Source organism: Equus caballus, chromosome 11, assembly GCF_041296265.1.
Source record: "Equus caballus isolate H_3958 breed thoroughbred chromosome 11, TB-T2T, whole genome shotgun sequence".
Taxonomy (NCBI): Eukaryota; Metazoa; Chordata; class Mammalia; order Perissodactyla; family Equidae; genus Equus; species Equus caballus.
In genome coordinates this window covers 3,877,633-3,896,791 of record NC_091694.1, presented here as the reverse complement: position 1 = coordinate 3,896,791, position 19,159 = coordinate 3,877,633, and the positions used below count along the sequence as shown (strand labels likewise).

At 49.3% G+C, this 19,159-nt stretch overlaps 1 protein-coding gene and 1 long non-coding RNA gene across 9 annotated transcripts in view; one reads left to right on the top strand and one right to left on the bottom strand.

Moving 5' to 3' along the window:
• The window catches only part of USP36 (ubiquitin specific peptidase 36), a 40,748-nt gene extending 30,017 nt beyond the window's left edge, over positions 1 to 10,731 (bottom strand). The window contains exons 1-4 of one of the 8 annotated variants that reach the window (XM_023651901.2): positions 10,589 to 10,731; positions 7,803 to 7,964; positions 5,919 to 6,180; positions 5,145 to 5,366 (exon numbers count right to left, since the gene is read on the bottom strand). In XM_023651901.2, the coding sequence (XP_023507669.1) occupies positions 5,145 to 5,366; positions 5,919 to 6,171 (475 nt within the window). In that variant the 5' untranslated portion in view covers positions 6,172 to 6,180; positions 7,803 to 7,964; positions 10,589 to 10,731. Of the gene's footprint in view, positions 1 to 4,940; positions 5,367 to 5,918; positions 6,181 to 7,802; positions 7,965 to 10,433 lie in introns of all 8 variants that reach the window. The other 7 variants (XM_023651900.2, XM_070225869.1, XM_070225873.1 and 4 more) reach the window with 7 other exon arrangements.
• Positions 10,732 to 15,892: 5,161 nt separating this feature from the next.
• On the top strand, positions 15,893 to 17,706 carry LOC138916085 (uncharacterized). The gene is made up of 3 exons (XR_011422767.1): positions 15,893 to 16,202; positions 16,311 to 16,427; positions 16,745 to 17,706. It is a non-coding gene; the product is annotated as an uncharacterized lncRNA (long non-coding RNA).
• Positions 17,707 to 19,159: the final 1,453 nt, after the last annotated feature.

Below are 19,159 nucleotides of genomic sequence, written 5' to 3'. Positions count from 1 at the left end.
ATTTACTATAAAAGTGATGTGGAAATGAAGCCTCTAATCGTTATGTGAAACCTGCAGACTGCCAGCCTGATAAATGATCACTCTTAAACAGGGCAAGTAACCATTTCAGCCAGAAACACTAGAAACAGGGGTCCCAAATCCCTGGCAACATACAAGGTTAACTTAAGTGGCAGGTGGACAAGCACGAAGATTCTTCAGCTGATTCAGAAAAACAGAACGTGAAAGTCAAGTCCACGACTTTTGGGAAATTGCTACTTAAACTTGGGAGAAGAACGTACCATTTTGGACAGGATTTAATCCTCCTGGATATTTTACATGAAGGGTTTATTTTCTAGCTAGATCCTGGTGCAGAAGGGGTGCAGGCACGTGGCAGGAACTGGTGCTCTGTGCTACACCTACGGCAGACCCCTGTCATGATCAAGTGACATTTCTCAGGATCCTGGAGAATCTTCAACAGCGAACTCAAGGAGGAGGAGAGGACAGCCGGCCCGCTTAGCGTCACTCAGGGATCCAGTGGTGTCCAGGGGAAAAAACAGTGAAACTTCTCTTACTACGTTTTACTCTAAAAAAGCTAAGAAATTAAGGTTTAACAACATTTCACTGAGTGACAGCAGCACTCTCTCTAGGTCGGCTGCACTGCTCACAGGAGGAGGGCATTCCACCACAAAGAGGGGCTGATCCTGGACGCCCCCCTCACGCACGTGCTCCCGACACACTGCAGTTTACACACGCCAGGTTACAAGGAGTTACAGAAGCCACCTACTTCTAACTAAATTAACTCTAACAAAGTTGACAAATAGCTCAAAGATTCCTGCAGAAAAACAAAGAACCAAAGTCAGGTCTACAAAGGAGCACACTGAACAAGAAAAAGGCAGAGCTTCCTACAGGTTGGGGAGAGCAGGATCTTATGAGACGAAAACAAGACAAGGTCAAATCTTACCAAAGGTCTACTGAACACAACCTCAACATTACCAAGGTCATTACCAGAAACAGAGATGCATAATCAACTTCATCTTAAAAGTGTGCACTGGGGGCCGGTCTGGTGATGCAGCAGTTAAGTGCGCACATTCTGCTTCGGAGGCCCGGGGTTAGCCAGTTTGGATCCCAGGTGCGGACATGGCACCACTTGGCAAGCCATGCTGTGGTAGGCGTCCCACATATAAAGTAGAGGAAGATGGGCATGGATGTTAGCTCAGGGCCACTCTTCCTCAGCAAAAAGAGGAGGATTGACAGCAGTTAGCTCAGGGCTAATCTTCCTCAGGAAAAAAAAAAAAAAAGAAGTGTGCACTGGGCCTTAATTATACTAACTTTTGCTGCTAGGAAGCCATTACAACGACAAGACATTTAAAAATACTAGTTTCCATAGCATGGCCATCTTCCATTCACTCTTTTACTATAATATAACTAACATCCCTGAAGCCAGCACTGATGGTCTAGTGTTAAGATTCGATGCTCTCACTGCTCTGGCCCAGGTTCATTTCCCAGTCAGGGAGCCACACCACTCGCCTGCCAGTTGTCACACTGTGGTGGCTGTGTGTTGCTGTGATGCTGAAAGCTCTGCCACTGGTGTCTCAAACACCAGCAGGGTCCCCCATGGCGGACAGGTTTCAGCGGAGCCTCCAGACTAGGAAGAAGGACCTGGTCACCCACTCAAAAACACAGGCCAGGAAAACCCTATGATTGAGGCCCAGCCCCGTGGCCGAGTGGCCAAGTTTGTGCGCTCCACTTCGGCAGCCCAGGGTTTCACCGGTTCGGATCCTGGGTGCGGACGTGGCACCGCTCACCAAGCCATGCTGGGGCAGCGTCCTGCATGCCACAACTAGAAGGACCCACAACTAAAAATATACAACTGTGTACCAGGGGGCTTTGGGGAGTAAAAGGAAAAATAAAATCTTTAAAAGAAAAAAAACCCTATGACTAGCAGTGGAGTACTGCCTGATAGATCCCTGGCAGGAGAGAGGCTAGAGCAGAAAGACCAGGTGGGCTCCACTGTGCTGCCCACGGGGTCGCTAGCAGTCGGAATCCACTTGACTGCACCAAGGATAAAATATGCCTGAACACATCACACAACCCAAAATTTTATCACAACATTGCTCCTCCCATACTCCCAGCCCCCCGCCTCTGCTTCTATCCTGATTTCCTCATTTTTAATTGTTTACCAATTTTTCAAAATCATTCTTTTGTTTTTTTCCTTCTAAGTTTTAACAGATATACATACACGTAAGTACTAAACTGTCTTGTTTTTGCTTTTCAACTTTATAAACAGGAATTCATGCTGGACACAGTCTTCCGGGACCTTTCCTCACTCGACATTGTTACTCTGCTTCACCCACAGGGCTGCAACGCATTCTCTGCACCTCTGTTTCATATCGCACCACGCGACTACACCACGACTCATGTAGCAATTCTGTTGATGGGCACTTGGGTTGCTTACAATTTTTTGCTGTGGTCATTTTTATACAGGTTTCCTGGTATCCATGTATCAGAGTTTTTCTGCAGGAGTAGAATTGCTGGGTAATAGATTACTTGGAAGCAAACGCCAGACTGTTTTCCAAAGGAGTTATGCCAATTCAGACCAGGAGTACACGAAGAACCTCACCGATCTTCATCCTGACATGCAGTGCCGTCAGACTTCCGCACCGTCGATAAGAGGTGTGAACAGTAGCTTGCTGTGGTTTTGATGGCAAGTGCCTGACTTCTAGATTACTAGAAAGGCTGAACTTCTCTTCTTGTACTTCTTGACCTGAGCTTACTCTTCTGTAAGATGCCTGTCCGTCATGTTTCTCTCTATAGGTTACTGTCTTCTCTTTGCTGATTTGCCCATCTTTACATATTCTGGGCACCAATCCTTTGTTGTTTGTGTGTCCCAGGTTTCATCTCCCAGTTTGTGGTTCCACGTTTGTCTTTTAATTTTCTTTAGGTGTTTTCTCATGAACAAAAGTTCTTAATTTTAATGCAGCTGAATTTATCTGGTTTTTTCTTTTATGGTTAGCGCTTTCTGAGTCTTAAGAAATCTCCCATTCCGAGGTCAGAGAGAGGTCTGCCCACATTTGTGGTAACAGTATTGGTTTGACTTTTGATACTAAGTTTTTAATCCATTTGTGTGTGTGTGTGTGTGTGTGTATGCTGCGAAACAGGAGTCCTACTGCATCTTTTCCATACGTAAACCCAAGTTTTTAAAGTTCCATTTATTTAAAATGGGAGACACACGTATATGTGAAAAAGCAGCATGCAACACGACATTTCTGAAGCTATGCAGGTCTGTGTCTGGGCGCTCTGCTCTGCTGCACCAGTCATCTCTCCCTGACCCAAACCACGACATCTCAATTTCTCTAACTTTACGAGAAGACTTCACAGTTGGCAGAGCATCTCTCTTCTCACATCCTTCCTCAGAAGTGTCCTGGCTATTTTTGATCCTTTGCTTTGCTTCTCCACATAAATTTTACAATCAGCTGGAACTAAACTAATATCTATATCAATGTGGGGAGAACCAACATTTTTCCAATATTGAAGCTCCCCTCTGTGAAGGCAACGTCCCCACGTACATAGGTTATCATGTAATGTCCTTCCGTAAACATTTTCCACGTACATCTTGGTAAATCTAGATCTAGATACGTTATCACTCTTGCTATTATACATTTTTTTACAATATCAATTTTTAAATAACTCCTTGATTGGTGTAGAGAAATTTAACTAACTTTTGTATATTAATGTTATATCTAGTCATGTTGCCTAATTTCTAATTTTTCTATAGATTCTTTTGCTTTTCTACGCAAGAATATCATTTTCAAATAATAGTGTTAGTCCCTCTTTTTTCTCCTATGTCACAGCTCTGGTTGGGACCAACACACCCTAAAAACAGAAGTGGTGATAGCGGCCATCCTCGTTTCACTCCTTATTTTAAAAGGTAGGCTTCCAATATTTTCCTTTTCACAGTGCTTTTTTGTAGTTTTTGGTAGACGCCCTTTGCCAAGATAAGGAAACTCCCTTCTACTGCTACTTTGCTAAGAGTTTACCAAAAATTTTTTTTCCATCTATTTTCAGGTGACCTTTCTCTTTTAATCTGTTAATATGGTAATAGCAATTAAGGTAGCAAAATCAGCAGTCGCTTATACAGCACTTACTGTGTGCCAAGGCCCATGGTAAGCAATTATACAATTCACTTAACCTTCACACCACCACCAGGAGGGAGACGATTATTATTACCTTGCAGATGAGGAAGAGGAAGCTTTTAAGAGGTGAGGCACCATTCTCAAGGACTCAAGGCTATTCTGTAGCAAAGCCAAGCTGCAAAGGCAGCAGGCCGGCCCAAAGAGCAGTGCTCTAGGGACCTGCGCTGTGCTCCCTCCACGATTACACCTAGGGATCTTCCGGCATGAGAACACCCTTGCATCGCTAGGATGAACACAAGCTGCTCACAGTGTTTAAAAGACAACTGAATTGGCTAGTATTTTGTCTACAAAGTTACACCTATGTTCATGAATAAGATGAGATTGAAATTTTACTTTCTCATATTGTGCTTGTTTAATTTCATTATCTGAGTTATAAAAACCTCAGAGAATGAGCTGGGAAGTTTTCTTCCTATTCTCTGGAAGAGAGTTAGAATGACCTCTTTCTTAAGTTTCACAAAACTCACCCGTAAATCATCTCAGCCTGGTATTTTCTTCATAGAAAGCTCTTTAACCACTGAGCTGATTTCTTTAATAGCTTAAAGTCTACTAGGACTTTCTAATTTCTTCAGTTTGGTTAACTTATACTGTATTTCATCTTTATTTTACCCACTTTAAATTTCTACTTTGGGGCATGTTTTATAATGTACATAAAACATTGGTATAATAACAGACATATAATTTAATATACATATTTTAGAGGTATCTTTTGAAAACGTTTTTTTCTGTTTCGGTAATTATTTCTAGAAAAGTTTGGACACAATACTCCACCTGAGCGACTTGTCTTCACAGCCTGCCCTGCAGCAGGTACAATTCAAATTTAGGTTTTATCAGTTATTACATGTCACAGACTTCACTCCCAGATTTGGCCCAGACCGAGAATGCCAGCCCCACGCGCACGTGGCTCCGTCTACCGAGGAGACCGGTCTGTCTCGGCGGTGCACAGCCCTCCCCGCGCCGCCGACTCGCACTCACAGCTCCGAGCGTGCTCCCTGGAGAGCAGGTAGTTGGCCAGGGGCGGCGTGTAGGTCAGACACTGCACGGTCGAGTTGAGGAAGCAGGTGTTGCCGAGGTTGTGGAGGCCCGCGCCAACGCGGTACACTCGCTCCCACTTCAGAGACAGCCGCTCCATGGGGAAGAGCACTTTCTGCGGGGCGGGGACACCATCACCGCAGCCCTCAGACCCATGCTCGCCGCCTGCGGAAGGGACAGGGGGAGAGAGAAGGACACCTTAAGTCTCTGCACTCTTGGACCACAAAAAGAAACGGCTGCACGTAAATTAGAGTGGGCAGTTACTCAGAACATGGCATCAAAGGTCACTGGTGTTCCCATTTGCTGGAAATTCCTAGAAGCCCAGGAGAAAACCCAGTCATCTCACAGACCTCCCAGACAGCTTAGGTCTAGAATTCCAAGAGCCTCTATGGATGAGAGGACAAGACTTGGAGAATGAACAGCTGGAGGAACCAGGCACTCTGAAGCCCACCCCATTTCTCTTTCTTGTTTCCAATCCTGCATCTGATCCTATTAAACATCCACAGGTTCCAAGAAACCTCTAAGGACACAGAGCTCTTTCCGACCAACCCTGTATCATTACTTCTATATCTAAGCTCGATTAATATACAACCCCACATAAAATTCACCACTCTGACTACATTCTATTCTTGTTCCTACTAATCAGTCAACGTTTCGTCCATCTGCTGGGTCAAGACACAGTGAGGGCCTGTCTGCCAGCAAACCCCGTGTCTGTACCCTGTCTCCTGGCCTGTGGTTCATCTCCACTCCTGTGGCGACTGGCTCCCTCTGTTTTGGGGTTCAGCAACACATATTTGCTCTTTAGTGACTCCAGCTGATAGGAGAAACTCTTGCTGGCTGGCTCGAACTCGATCTTCTGTAAAAGGACCTTCTTGGCAGAAGAAGCCAGAAGCTTCCCCAGCTCTCCATCGTCAGCCGAGTCCTTGCGGCCAGGTTTCAGGGCTTCCTTCAACTTATCAACTATTGGCATGGTGCATCACTGTGGGGACAAGAAGGAACATAGAGCAATGAGCAGCTAGGTCTCTCTTCCTCTTAAAATGCCCTCTTTGCTCATTATGGATGCTAGCCACACAGAAGCTTCTCTGGATCAGCTGCCAATCCTGCGAAGGAAGTGTAAACCATGGAGACACTGTGAATCATTCGGACAGAGCAGAGTCCACGCTTCTCTCTGAAAACAGAGCTGAGAGGCAGCAGCGGCCCGAGGAGGTCAGACGCCCTCACCATGTGCATCTCTTCAACAAACACCCGTCAGGTAACCACAGACATGGAGCTTGGTGCAATTTCCTTCAAAAGGCGACCATGTGGTCCTAACACCTGCTCAAACACAGGAGACACTAACTCTCCCAAGACACTCTGATCACACACAAATCTGGGCAGTAAAGGAGTGACCACAGTGAGTCAGGTAAGCATGCTTGTCTGTTCACACCCACACTCTTCAAAATGAAGGCCACAAGCCACGTGTGGCCACCAGACACGTGAAAAGACGCCAGTTCAAACTGAGATATGCTGTTAAGTGCAAAATATACACAGGATTGCGAAGACTTAGTATGAGCATGTAAAACAGCTCAATAACTTTCAGATCGGTTATATGCAGAAAGGATAATATTTTACATATATTGAGCTAAATAAAATCTATTGTGAACATTAATTTCATCTGCTTTTTATTTTTTAATGTGGCTACTGTAAAATTTTAAATTATATTTGTGGCTTGCATTATTGGACAGTGCCTGTACAAAGTAATCTTTTTAAAAGTGAGGAGAAGTGAGGGAGAAAAGGAAGGACAGTGACAGGACTGGAACAGTGTATGCAAGACACCTAAACCTAAGCAAAGTGGGGAAGCGGCAGCTCAGGGCTCTGGAATGTGCCAGGCCTGGGTTCTTCCATCACCTACTAGCTAGAAACCCACGGACAATCACTGTGACTTCGCAGGTCTCCTACTCTTTGTAAAACAGGGACAAAAAAAGTACCAAAGGTGGTTGTGCCATTAATGAGACGACTCGTACTCGGTGAGTGCTGAGTGCTAGCTACATAACCATCCCTAACAGAGGACTGACACGGGCGGTGCAGCCAGGCCAGGAGAAATTGGAACAAACAGGAACCCCATGACCGCTGATGGCTACAGTTGTAACCACCATTTTTCCTCCCCACTCACCAGCTCTCAACTCAACCATGCCAGCCAAAGCTCAAGGACTACTCGAGTCTCAAGCAGAAAAACACGTTCTTTGAATTGCTCACTCTCATGAGAAAAATGATGACTCCCTCGCGTATCTAGTACCCAGCCTGGCACAGGAGAACCAACTAGTCAGGCGTACCTCCAAACTATGCTCCACTGAAAGGACCTTCTCCAGCACCTCGTATTAAACCATTCAAATTTATCCTTATGGAGCATCTAATTCTGTATGTGGATCAAATTTCTTTTTCAATAAAAAACAGAAATGAAAGAAACTTATTTTTTAAAAAGCAAGCACTAGTCCTTTGAGGAAATAAAAGCACCTTTCCCAAGGAGAACTACCTAAGAGTCTCACCAACTGAACGACTACTGTGGGTCACCTATCGGTAACTTGGAGGAACGAAAAAACACAGACATCCGTGCGGGCTCACCTGGACGGTCTGAACTGGGGCACGCCACTGCGGCAGCGTGGGGTCAGGAGCTCGGGCAGATGGGCAGGCGTGGTGCTGGGCCTTCCAATTCACATGCTCCTCGGCTCCGGCCTGTTCAATGACCAAAGCTGCAAGCGTGCCGCCCGGGATGGGTATCAGAACCTGGGAGGAACAGAGCATCACGTGAAGCCGGCTCTCTTCCCACTGTCTCATCAGCCCCACTCTGCCGACAAGAGCAGGAAGGCCAACCATCTCCTGAGAACAGTCGGCACGAAGGCGGGAGTCCGGACAGCGCTGGACTCAGGAAGAGCAGGAGGAGAGCTGAGCTAACTAGCTACCAGTTACTGCAACGTGCAGGATACCAAACACGCCTGTTTGCTCTGTACCTTAACCTTCACGCCAGTGAACAAAAATCTCCCCACACTCGCCAGACAACTCAAGTCTAAATCTAAATCTAAATCTCCAAAGAGTAACAGACAATCATCTCCAACTCTCAGATTTCATGAAGCAGTAAAAATTTTTTTTTTTTTTTAAAAAGCCCACAAAGGAGCAATAAGAGTGGCCAAATCTTCACTTTGCTAAGTGTGGATTTTTTTCTTTAACTACCATCCACAATCACTGACTACATAAAATTAAGGTACTTAAAAACTGTGCTGTGAAAACGTTCAAACACACACAGCGGGGAGAGAACGACACAGTGAGCCACCACGTCCCCTCACTCTGCATCAATAATTATGTGCAGGACCAATCCTCATTCCTCTCCTGTCCCCACATTACTTGACAGCAAATGTCAGATGTGTCGTGTCTGATAGCTACAAATGGAAGCATACCAACGTGGAAAAAGAGGGCACGACGAACATCTCAGCACAAAGGACAACCTGTATAAGGAAGCCCTCCCCACAATGTCCCTGCTTTAGTCGAGACTCGTGTCTGCCCAGGGACAGGCGAGGACCCTGTCACGGATGGACGTGAGTCCACAGCTGGGAACTGGGTAGCAGGAGGATAAAGAGAACCTGGGAGTTTTAACCTGACTCAATTCGAGGTCAGCAACTTAAGGAACACCTATCCCATAGCCCACTCCTCAATGTGGAATCAGAAAGATTTTGAACAAATAAGATTTTTCAAAATCTGACAGAAAGATCAACCTCTACGTCACCAATTCACTTGAAACATTAACCAATAACCTAAAAATGTTTTCCTTCTCAGGTATAGGGACCCAGAGAAAAACATCCTTGTAATCATCACCCAGCCTCTGATTTGCACACTTGATAACACACTCCAGAACTGGGGAAGGATGCTCTCTCCGGTGCACGGTTCTTATGGTCCAGGAACGGCTAACACTTATCCACGTATATTTCTACCTCCAAGAGTATTCAGACATAGCTTCCTCCAAACAAACACCATTCAAGCATGTTCTCTCTCCCTCTGCCCTTATAAATTCACTTTTCCAGGATAAACTGCTCTCAGGACCCACAGGGTCAACCGCGTGCTGGCGGGGAAGGAGCCCCGGAAGGACAGGGCTGGGGCCTCCCTGGGGCTCCTTTAGAGGGGGGCTTCCGAGATGAGCTCTTCCGCAGGGCGTACAGAGCACCAGTCCCCAGCCAGGAAGGAGCGAAATGAGCGTCCCTCTTACTGGGGGCCTGGTTCTCAGCATCCTCTACAGAAAACGTACTGTGTGAGTGCCAGGATGGTTTCCCGTCTCATCTGTCCGTCTGAAAATGCTGTTCTAGCTCCTAGAACCCCAGGAGAGACCCAACAGTATGCGACCAAAGCAACGGGTACCTAAACACCCCATCTTCTACTCCCCCCTTCACATCCACCATGACCATAATCATGACCGTGACTATGAAGAAGGTTACCTTCTCAAGGGGTAGCCCTTCCCGCATCTCTTAGTAGGAGGAAACAAGGTCTCCGTTCTGCTACCAAACAGAACACTCTCCCCCCAATTCTGACTTAAGCCCTTCCAAAGAGAGTCTGAATTCTGCATAAATGATGCTTCTGTGCATAAGGATAGTACCCAACATCGACACAACCCGCTGCCTCCTCCCCCGCCGGGGACTCTGGCTAGTGCAGCTCTCCCCTCCACCACCGGCCGGGGTTCTCGGTGAACAACAGAGTGGACCGGAGCAACCGGATCGCACTCCTCCTGGGCCTCCCCGGGGACACTCCCAGGCCCTCGCGGACAGCGCAGCGCCGGGCCCTCTCCGGGGACACCCCGAGCCCCTCGCGGACGGCTCAACCCCGACCCTCCCTGGGGCCACTCCGAGTCCTCGCGGACGGCGCAGTTCCGAGCCCTCCCTCTGAACACCCAGATACTCCCAGGGACACCCCGAGCCCCTCGCGGACAGCGCAGTCCCGGGCCCTTCGGGGACACCTCGAGCACCTCGCGGACAGCGCAGCCCCGGGCCCTTCGTGGACACCTCGAGCCCCTCGCGGATAGCGCAGCCCCGGGCCCTTCGGGGACACCTCGAGCCCCTCGCGGACAGCGCAGCCCCGGGCTCTTCGGGGACACCTCGAGCCCCTCGCGGACAGCGCAGCCCCAAGCCCTCCCCGTGGACCCCCAGAGCTACCGCGGACGCGCGCCCCTGTCTCCCCGGAGTGTCCCGAGGTGTGACCCGCGCCGGGCCGCACCTTCCCACACCCCAGGGCCGCCTGAGGCCCTTCATCCGCCCGGACGCGCAGCCCTCCCCCGGCGCGGGCACCGGCCCAGCCTACCCGGCCCTCGGCGGGCCCGACTACAGGCCCACAGCGCTGGTGTCCGCTCGGCCCGGGCCCCGCACACGCACCATCCGGGCCTCCGCCGCCTCACACACGTGTCACCGCGACACTTAAAGGCGCCGCGGCCCACAGCCCGCGCTGCCGGATACCGAAAGGCCTCAGCGGCTTTAAGAGGCGGGCATAGGTTCAGTCTCACTCCCCGGACACGCCCACAGCCGCTTTACGCGCCCCATACGTCACCTCCCCGTCCCGCGGCCCCGCCAGATGACGCGATGACGCAGGCACGCAGAAACGGAGACCGCCCCCTTGGCCGGCGTCCGGCACCTTCCCGCAGAGCACGTGAGGCGCGCACTTCCGGGTCCGGCGCGCCGGGAGGGAGCGCACGTGGGGCGGTGTCCGGGCCGAGTCGCCTTCTCGCCTGCGGTCGGGGCGGTGGCTCCGTGGCTTGGTGTCAGCCCCTAGGACCTTTAGTGACCAAGACACAGGCCGGGCGCGGCGAGGGCAGTAGACCCAGTGAAGCCAGGGGAGGCTGAGCAAAGGTTCCTGGAATGAAGGGTCGGGGAGTAACGGCATCTGACCTTGCCCCGCACAATTCCCCGACCCCTCTCCCTCCCCCTCCCCGAGGGCGTCCTGCCACGCCGACTGCGTTGAGGTTTTGGTGGCATGTTTGCAAATATGCATTGCTTTTGCGGTGTTTCTAAAGATCACCTTCTCTTTAAGCAGCTTCATGGGCTCTTCCCATGCGGACGGCAGGTGGTGAACGCGGTCCCTAGCCTGGCCTTTGGTGGTCCCAGAACCAAAGAGGGGGAATAAAAGACTTCCCAAAAGGAAGACTTCAGTACACAACCCTGTCTGCCGTCTTTCTTGGCAGAGAAGTCTGAAGGGCAGCTGGGCGATTCCTTGGGTGAACAACCTCGAACAGGTCTCAAGCCCACGCCCGCCCCCAGGCCTTCAGCGGGGAACGGGGATGGAGAAAGGATGGGTGTACTTGGAACAGAGTTCACCTTGTGCTCTTAGGTGGGTGTTGGTGTTTTTTGAAAAACCAAACCAGCAGAAACAAAACCACGGAAGGCTGGGATTGCGCCTGTGCTCGTCTGTGAGAATCCTCAGCAGAGTTTCAGACTGAGGTTCCTCCCGGGTGTGAGTCCACTCTCTGCCCTAAAACGATGATGAAACACAGAGTTCTCACTGTTCCAGGCCTGCTACAGTGTATAAATGAGTGATTGAAAGTGCCGGGCGGGTTGGGGGGGAGGGGCATCTGGCTGGGGAATGAGGAGGGTCGGTTTCCCTGGTTAGTGGGGTGCTTTGGACACTTCTTATAAGTAACCTGGGCCTTGATTTCCTCATGTGTGAAATAAAGACGATCTCCAGCATCTCTTTAATTCTTCTAATAACAAAACCAACGACATTTGCTTTCATTGCTGAGCCCATATCGTGTGCCAGATACCAAGCTGGCCACTTGACCAACATTACCTGATTTAATCCTCATGGCAACTCTACAAAAAGATATTGTTCCCATTTTACAGATTAAAAAAACTGAGTGTTCAGGATCCCAGCAAGCAAGTGGTGACGAGAGGTTTTAAACCCAGGTTTGTCAGGCTCCACATTCACACTTTTAGCTCAGAACTTCAGAGGTAACCCCGGAATTCTGGAGAAGAATTGCCTGAAAGGCCTGCATGGAGCTGGAGAATGTAATCTGAGACCTAGAAGTTAGGAGGAGCCGTTGGCTGCCCACTTGCACACCTAGACCCCCACAGGGGCCAATATAAAAGTCTTTCATAAGGTGCTCCATCACAAAGCTCACCAGAGTAAATTAAAACCACAACGAGGTACATTTCACACCCTCTGGAACAGCTAAAATTAAAAGATTACGTGTTGGAGAGAATGTGGAGCAAAATAGACTCTTTGTAAAACCGCTTGGAGTGTAAGATGATGCAACCATTTCGGAAAATAATTTGAACGTTTCTTTTAAGTAACAAACACTTACCCTGTGAGCACATCCATTGCTCTCCCTGTAACTACTGCCCTTCTGCTGGTAAATCCCACTGCGCAGATGCAGATCTCTGCCCCCGGTCTTTGGAATCGTGGGTCCAGCAAGTGCCTCCTGGACATCTCTCCCTGAAGGTCCCCAGAGCATCTCAAACTCACCGAGCCCAGAAATGGGTGCATCCACACCCTCCCCCAGCTGCCTCTCCGTTTCTGCCATGTTGCCTACTTGGGCTGGTGTGCTGGAGCTCAGACCAAATTCTTAGCCTTTTCAGCTTAGCAGACTCCCTTGTGAACTGGTTTCCCCAGGGGTCCGGCCACCGGGGGGCACTGGCGAGACTGGAAGTCCGAAGAAAGGAGAAGTGGGCCTTTCTCCCCCTCCCTCTCTGTTTTGAATGGAGTTTCTGGCAGTGGCTCAACTCCATCCATAGAGGCGCACTGTGGTTCCAGCCTCCCCATGTCTCCTCTCTCTCCCTCTGTCTCTTGCCCCTTCAGCCTAGCGGTGCTAACAGCTTCCAGCTGTTCCCTAGCTGGCTTCTCTGGGAGTTTCTTCCATCAGGATGTAACCAATCCCTGCGTTAATCTCCTGTTTTAAAGGCTGTAGAGTGGTTTTGGTGTTCCTGGTTGCACCTGGACTGATACAGACAGTAACCCCAACATCCACCTGCCTGGCCGGCATCATGGGCTCCCCTCACTCCCTTACCCCGTGTAAATCATCAATCAACAAATTTTGCTGATTTTACCTCTCAAATATTCCTCAGACCATTCTCCCCCTCCATCCAGCTGCTCAAGAGAAGCCCCTCTGCATCTTCACCTGCGTTGTGGGAATAGCCAAATCCACTGCTCAAATCACCAAACAGAAGGTCTTATTTAAAAGGCCGACCTAAACGCTTCGGGCACCTGCCTGAAACCCTTCCCTGTTCCCCAAGGCAGATGGGAAAACCAAGCTCCTTAGCATGGTCTCTCATGGCCCCTTGGGGCTGGCTGCCTCCTCACCCTCCAGCCAGTGCCTGCCCTGGGGCCTTCAGCAGAGCGAAGTCTGAGTGCTCCCAGACTACAGTCAGACTGTGTTTGCTCCAGGCCCCAGAGGATCTTGGCCTAAAATTCCCTCTCCCGCTTGCCTTTCAACCACCTCCTCTGGCATCACCTCCTCCGAGACGTCTTCCTGACTTCCCTCCATCTCTGCCATCAGGCTGGTGCTGCCTTGGGCAGGCCTGCACATTCTACTTATACATTCAGTTGGAATGTTCTCTGGACTCCTCCCTCGCCCACCATGACTTTTAAGAGCCAGCACTGCGTCTCATTCATCTGTGTGTCCCTGTGCCCGGTGCACTGGAGGCACACTGCGGATAAATGATTGTGAAACCCAGTCAAATGGAAAATGAAATGCTCAAGATGAAACAATTGAATAATCTCTAAATCCTGAAGGAGAAAACTAGAGAAACACTGAAGATGAAAGAATATTCTCAGTTTAAAAAAAAAGCTGTAACTAAAATGAATCAAATTAGAACTTATGTTAAGAAAAAAGGTGCCTTAACAGATTAACAGCATTATTGCTTAGAGGGGGTCTGGGGCCTCCTTGCCTTGGAGATCGAGGTCAAATGGACTCAACCCCTCCCCGAGTGTCACAGCTGGTCGATGGTCAGAGATTTGTGTTAATTTCTGGAGACCTACGTCACATTTCTAGTTGTAAATTAATAGTTCTTTTTCTGACTTTTACATCAGTCGTTGTGAGTTTTGGTTCCTATGAGCTGCTCCTGCTGGGCCTACACAACCCTAACAATTGCCAGTTTCTAGATGCTGCTAAATTAAGATCCAAACCCTGTCTGGTTGGACTCACAGAGGAAAAGCCATGTGGCGGGGCGGGAGCTGGGTTTTAGACCTTGTCTGCTCTGCCTACAGATGACCGCAGGGGAGCTGCACCACGAGGATCTTACTTTCTCACGGATGTGTTTGGTGGCTTGGCCAAAAAGTAGCCAACAGGCCTTAAATGCCTGGGCTGGCCATGGTCACTCGCCTGCCTCCTCCTTCCGCTCCCAGGCGAGGTTTTCTCTCTCACAAAACTAACCCAACATAACTGCCACGGGAGTGTGTTTTCCTTGTGTGTTCAGGAAGAGCTACCCCCAACTGCTGACCCTGAAATCGCTGGACTCTTTACAGAGGCCGGCCGCTTCCCTGTGGTCCTCAGAACGCCTCCCCCACAGTTCTCCCACAGGGCCTCTCACTTGATTCTTTTGCATTTTAGTTGTGCCGCTGGGTTCCATTTGGTTTTGTTCCCTTCCTCTTGGGTCCCTCTGGTTCTTCTTTGTGACACAGTGTTACCTTGCACTGCTCTGTTTCTGCTCTTTTCAAAGCATCGCATGTGTCTATGTTTGGCCTCAGGACTAGATTATAGAGACTTTTCAAGAGCGTTCAAGACCCTGTCTTTTAAGTCCCAGCACTGCTTTGCTTTTGGACCCACCGCCCTCCACTGCTGCCCAGGGTGGGACACGTGGCTGGCCCAGTTAGACTTCTCCTCCTTGCCGTGTCTGGGCCTGCCTGGGAGTGAGGTGGGTAGGGGTCGAGGGGGCCATGCCAGAAGCAGCCTGTGGAGCGTTGAATGGTGATTCAGTCCCTCCAGTGCCTGGGATGGGAGGGGAGAGGTGATACTCCCAAGGCGAAGAGGCTGAGAATCTGCCGTGCCTCCTTCCCTCCTCTTTCTGGCTGGAAACAAAGGACTCTGAGGCTCCAGAAGGCAGTGGGGACACAGAGGGAAAGACCCAGGGTCCTTGAATCACCTGTGGGACGTCACCCACCAAACGTCCCCGTGGTCTTGGCAAGAAATAAACTCGGTTTGCGTTAGCACCCGAGAGGTTGGGTTTACTTGCTACACCATCCAGTGCTACCTTAGCTGGTACATCTTTGCTCCCAGATCACAGGAGGGCAGGATGACACTTTGGGGCCTCGGGGTTGTAGGGGTGCCACGTCCGATGATGAGCCCGAGCACCTGGGACAACAGCAGTGGGGGATCTGATATACCTAGTGTGGTTGGGGAAGGTGTCCCACAACGACAGGGTCTCACAGAGACACTACATCCGGTTTGTTCACAACAGTCCTGGTTTGCCCCTGTTGGTCTCACTAATTGTTAATAGCACCCCCTTTCTCTCTCAAGAGTGTCCCAGTGTGGAAGATAATTATATAGAGATGAATCTTCCAGATAACTGACTTTACCCTTAGAAATGACAGCTTGTAACAGGGTATCTTGGCGTGACAGGTATCTTAACACAAACTAGGATTTTGTTGTTACTTTTGCTTTAAATCTCATGAGAAGGGAGATGGATTTGCCTTTGTTCTGAAAACAAACACACACATAAAACAGAAACAAACCTCTACAAGGCTCTGGATGCGAGTGTGAGACAGGCGCCCCCACCTGCCGCTGCGTGGGAGACAACCTGCAGGAGGGCGGCCTGCGTGCACCTGAGCCACATGTTTGTACAGCCCCGTGGTCCTCAGAGGTGCTGAGGACGGAGGGCAGGAATGTGCGCTGGTGCAGAGCTGGGCCCCGGGGTCTGCCTCCGCCGGGGTTCGAATCCCAGCTCCAGTGCGTGCTGGCTGGGGCGCGGCAATGCAACCTCCCTTACCTCAGTTACCTCATCCGTCAAACGGGAAGGTGAGAGGCCTGGCTTCTGAGACAACGTGAGCATCAAATGGAATCATGTATGTGCAGCCCTTAGCACAAGTCCGGGCGGGGGTAAATGTTAGCTATGCCTGGAATTATTAGGTTTATTGGAGTGATTTCCTAAGCCGTTGCCCATGCGGGTTTAGGAGCCGGGTGTCCTGAGCCGGGGGGGAAGATCATGAAAAGGAAACGGACAGGACTTGTCCGCGACAGAGTGAGCACAGCAGGCCCAGACCGCTCTCCTTGGGAAGGCCACTAATGAGGTTGGTGTCTGGGAACTTGGATTTCGGGAGGGTCCCCTATTCCCTGATAAGAATGGCTCGTGTGCCTTGACTGTTTGTTGATGCTGAACGCCTGCTTTCCTTCTGGGAGTCTGGAATCGTGCTGTGTACTAGGCAGAGGCGCTTGCATGACCTGCACCCAGTGAAAACCCCGGGGGGCTGAGACTCTACTGGGCTTCCCTGGGTGGAATCCTGCTCCTGGTCCCCCTCCCCCAGCCCCGGCTTCGCTTGAAGGGGCAAAGCAGGACAGGTTGATTGGCCTAAAAATGAAACAAACTTTCGGCTTTCTTGATTTCTAGCTGATGTATGCAGCGTTGCCTCTGCACGCCATCCTGGATCCCAGCCTCCGATCTGCCTTGACACTCACCCCTTCTCTGATTCTGACCCCCACCTGACACCCCGCCGTTCTGCAGACTCCCACGGCATCTGTCTCCTGCTTTTGTTTCCTTCAGTTGGAAAGGAACATTCCTCCCCGTTGTTGTGGAAGGAAAATGTGCAGAATTATCTCATGTTTCTGAATGTCTTTTTTTTTTTTCACAATCAATTTGTTTCTTGGAGGAGAAAAATCTGCTGAGAGCTAAATGATTTCCCCAAATCAAAGCACCGCCTTTCAGTGCAAGATGATTCGAGGCAAGCGTGTGTGACAAGGTGAGCTGTGGGTCACCTGGAACCTCGGATGGAGACAGAGCCGTTCATGAACTTCAGTCTTCATGCAAAACCCATGGTAACAGCAAATTGCTGTTTACTATAATCCATAAGAAAATGCATCCTGGGAAAATATCTGTGGCTCCACTGTTTTGATTTTTCTTATGTTAGGTCGGGCACACATATCCATTAATAATTAGGTGCCATTCAAACTTCTCAAATATTTAACCAGTCCCGGCAACTCTTCCACCCCCGGCCGGTGGTCTCTTCCAGTTGGCTCCTGCAGTGTCTGTGGCTGCATTTCCCTTTTGAACCCACGTGTGGCTGCCCTCAGTTGTCCTTGTTCTCTTTCTTTTCACTGAATGAGCAAGCCGGGGGGAACCATGGTGGCTGGTAGTATCCCTAACAATCTGGTTACCCCAAATGTGAGTCTTCAAACTGACTTAAAACTGTCTGCAAAGATCAAGGAAACCTGGATAATTGTTGAAACGGGATCATGGGTGCATGGAGCTTGTTATCATTCTCTGCATTTTTGTGTATGAAAATTTCCATACTGAGAAGGGTTTTTAAAGAGTTACACTTGACCTAAATACATAAAATAAATGAAATGGGTAGCAATTGTGTGGTGTGTTGTTTGTTAAAACCCCAACTGTTGCCAGCATCAATGCCAAGTCAGGTCCTCTGGGTGACACAGGAAGCTTTCATATCTTACTCTATATGCCTCAGAACCATCTTCCCCGTAGATTGCACCATATGGAAAAAGTAACCCAAATATTTCTGCAGTAGGGGATATTAAAGGGATGGCATTCAATGCTTTGTCATTGCAGCCGTCGGTGCAAACTTTGTCCCACCCCCTTCTCAGTGCTTCAAAAGGCATCAGTAGGTTTGTTCTGGCTGGGTAGGAGCGGCCACACAAAATGGGAAATACAAATCTTCCGGCTCGTCCCCGGAATAACAAATTCTACCTGCGGGCAGAGGTCGGGCACGGGTTCAAATATGCCATTAAAGAATTTTCAGGGGCCGGCCTGGTGGCACAGCAATTAAGTTCACACGTTCTGCTTCTTGGTGGCCCAGGGTTCACCGGTTCAGATCCTAAGTGCAGACATGGCACCGCTTGGCAAAAGCCATGCTGTGGTAGGCGTCCCACCTATAAAGTATAGGAAGATGGGCACGGATGTTAGCTCAGGGCCAGGCTTCCTCAGCAAACAGGAGGATTGGCAGTAGTTAGCTCAGGGCTAATCTTCCTCAAAAAAAAAATTTCATATGGTGACTTCAAGTACTATGAGATTGGTTTAAGTTATGATTATCTTAAATTATAATAATTTAAATTAAATTATTATAAAGTTTAAATTATTATCTTATCAGCCTAAGAGAAGAGGAAGGGGAGAGGAGGGAAGGAGGGGGAGGAAAGGAGGGAGGGAAAGGTCAGGGGAATTTTAGAGTAAGAGACTTGAGGGAGCAAGTGCAATGTATGGACTTTATTTGGATCCTGATTAAAAAATAAACCATAAAAAAGCATTTATGAGAGCCCCAGAGATGCCTTGACAGTGACTAGTCAATGACATTAATGGATTCTAATTAAGCTTTTTTTTTCTCCTTTGGTGAGGAAGATTCTCCCTGGGCTAACATTCGTTGCCAATCTTCCTTTTTCTTCTTTTGCTTGGTGGAAGATCAGCCCTGAGCTAACATCTGTGCCAAGCCTCCTCTATTTTGTATGTGGGATGCTTGCACAGCATGGCTGATGAGCAGAGCAGGTCTGTGCCAGGGATCCAAACCTTAAACCCGGGCCGCCAAAGTAGAGCGCATGAACTTTAACCACTAGGCCATGGGGCCCACCCTCATTAAGCTTTTAAGGTGTGATAAAAGCATTTTGAAAATGTTTTTCAAATAGTTCTTATTTTTTAGAGATTTCTACTGAAACATTCACAGATGAAACTGTTTAATGTCTGGAATTTCCCTTCCCGATAGTCTCTGGCAGGGTGGCTGTGGGCGGAGAAGGGAGACAGGCCATGAACTGCTCACTGTGGAAGATGCAAGATGGGTGCAGGCTCCGTTTTTCTCTGCGTGTG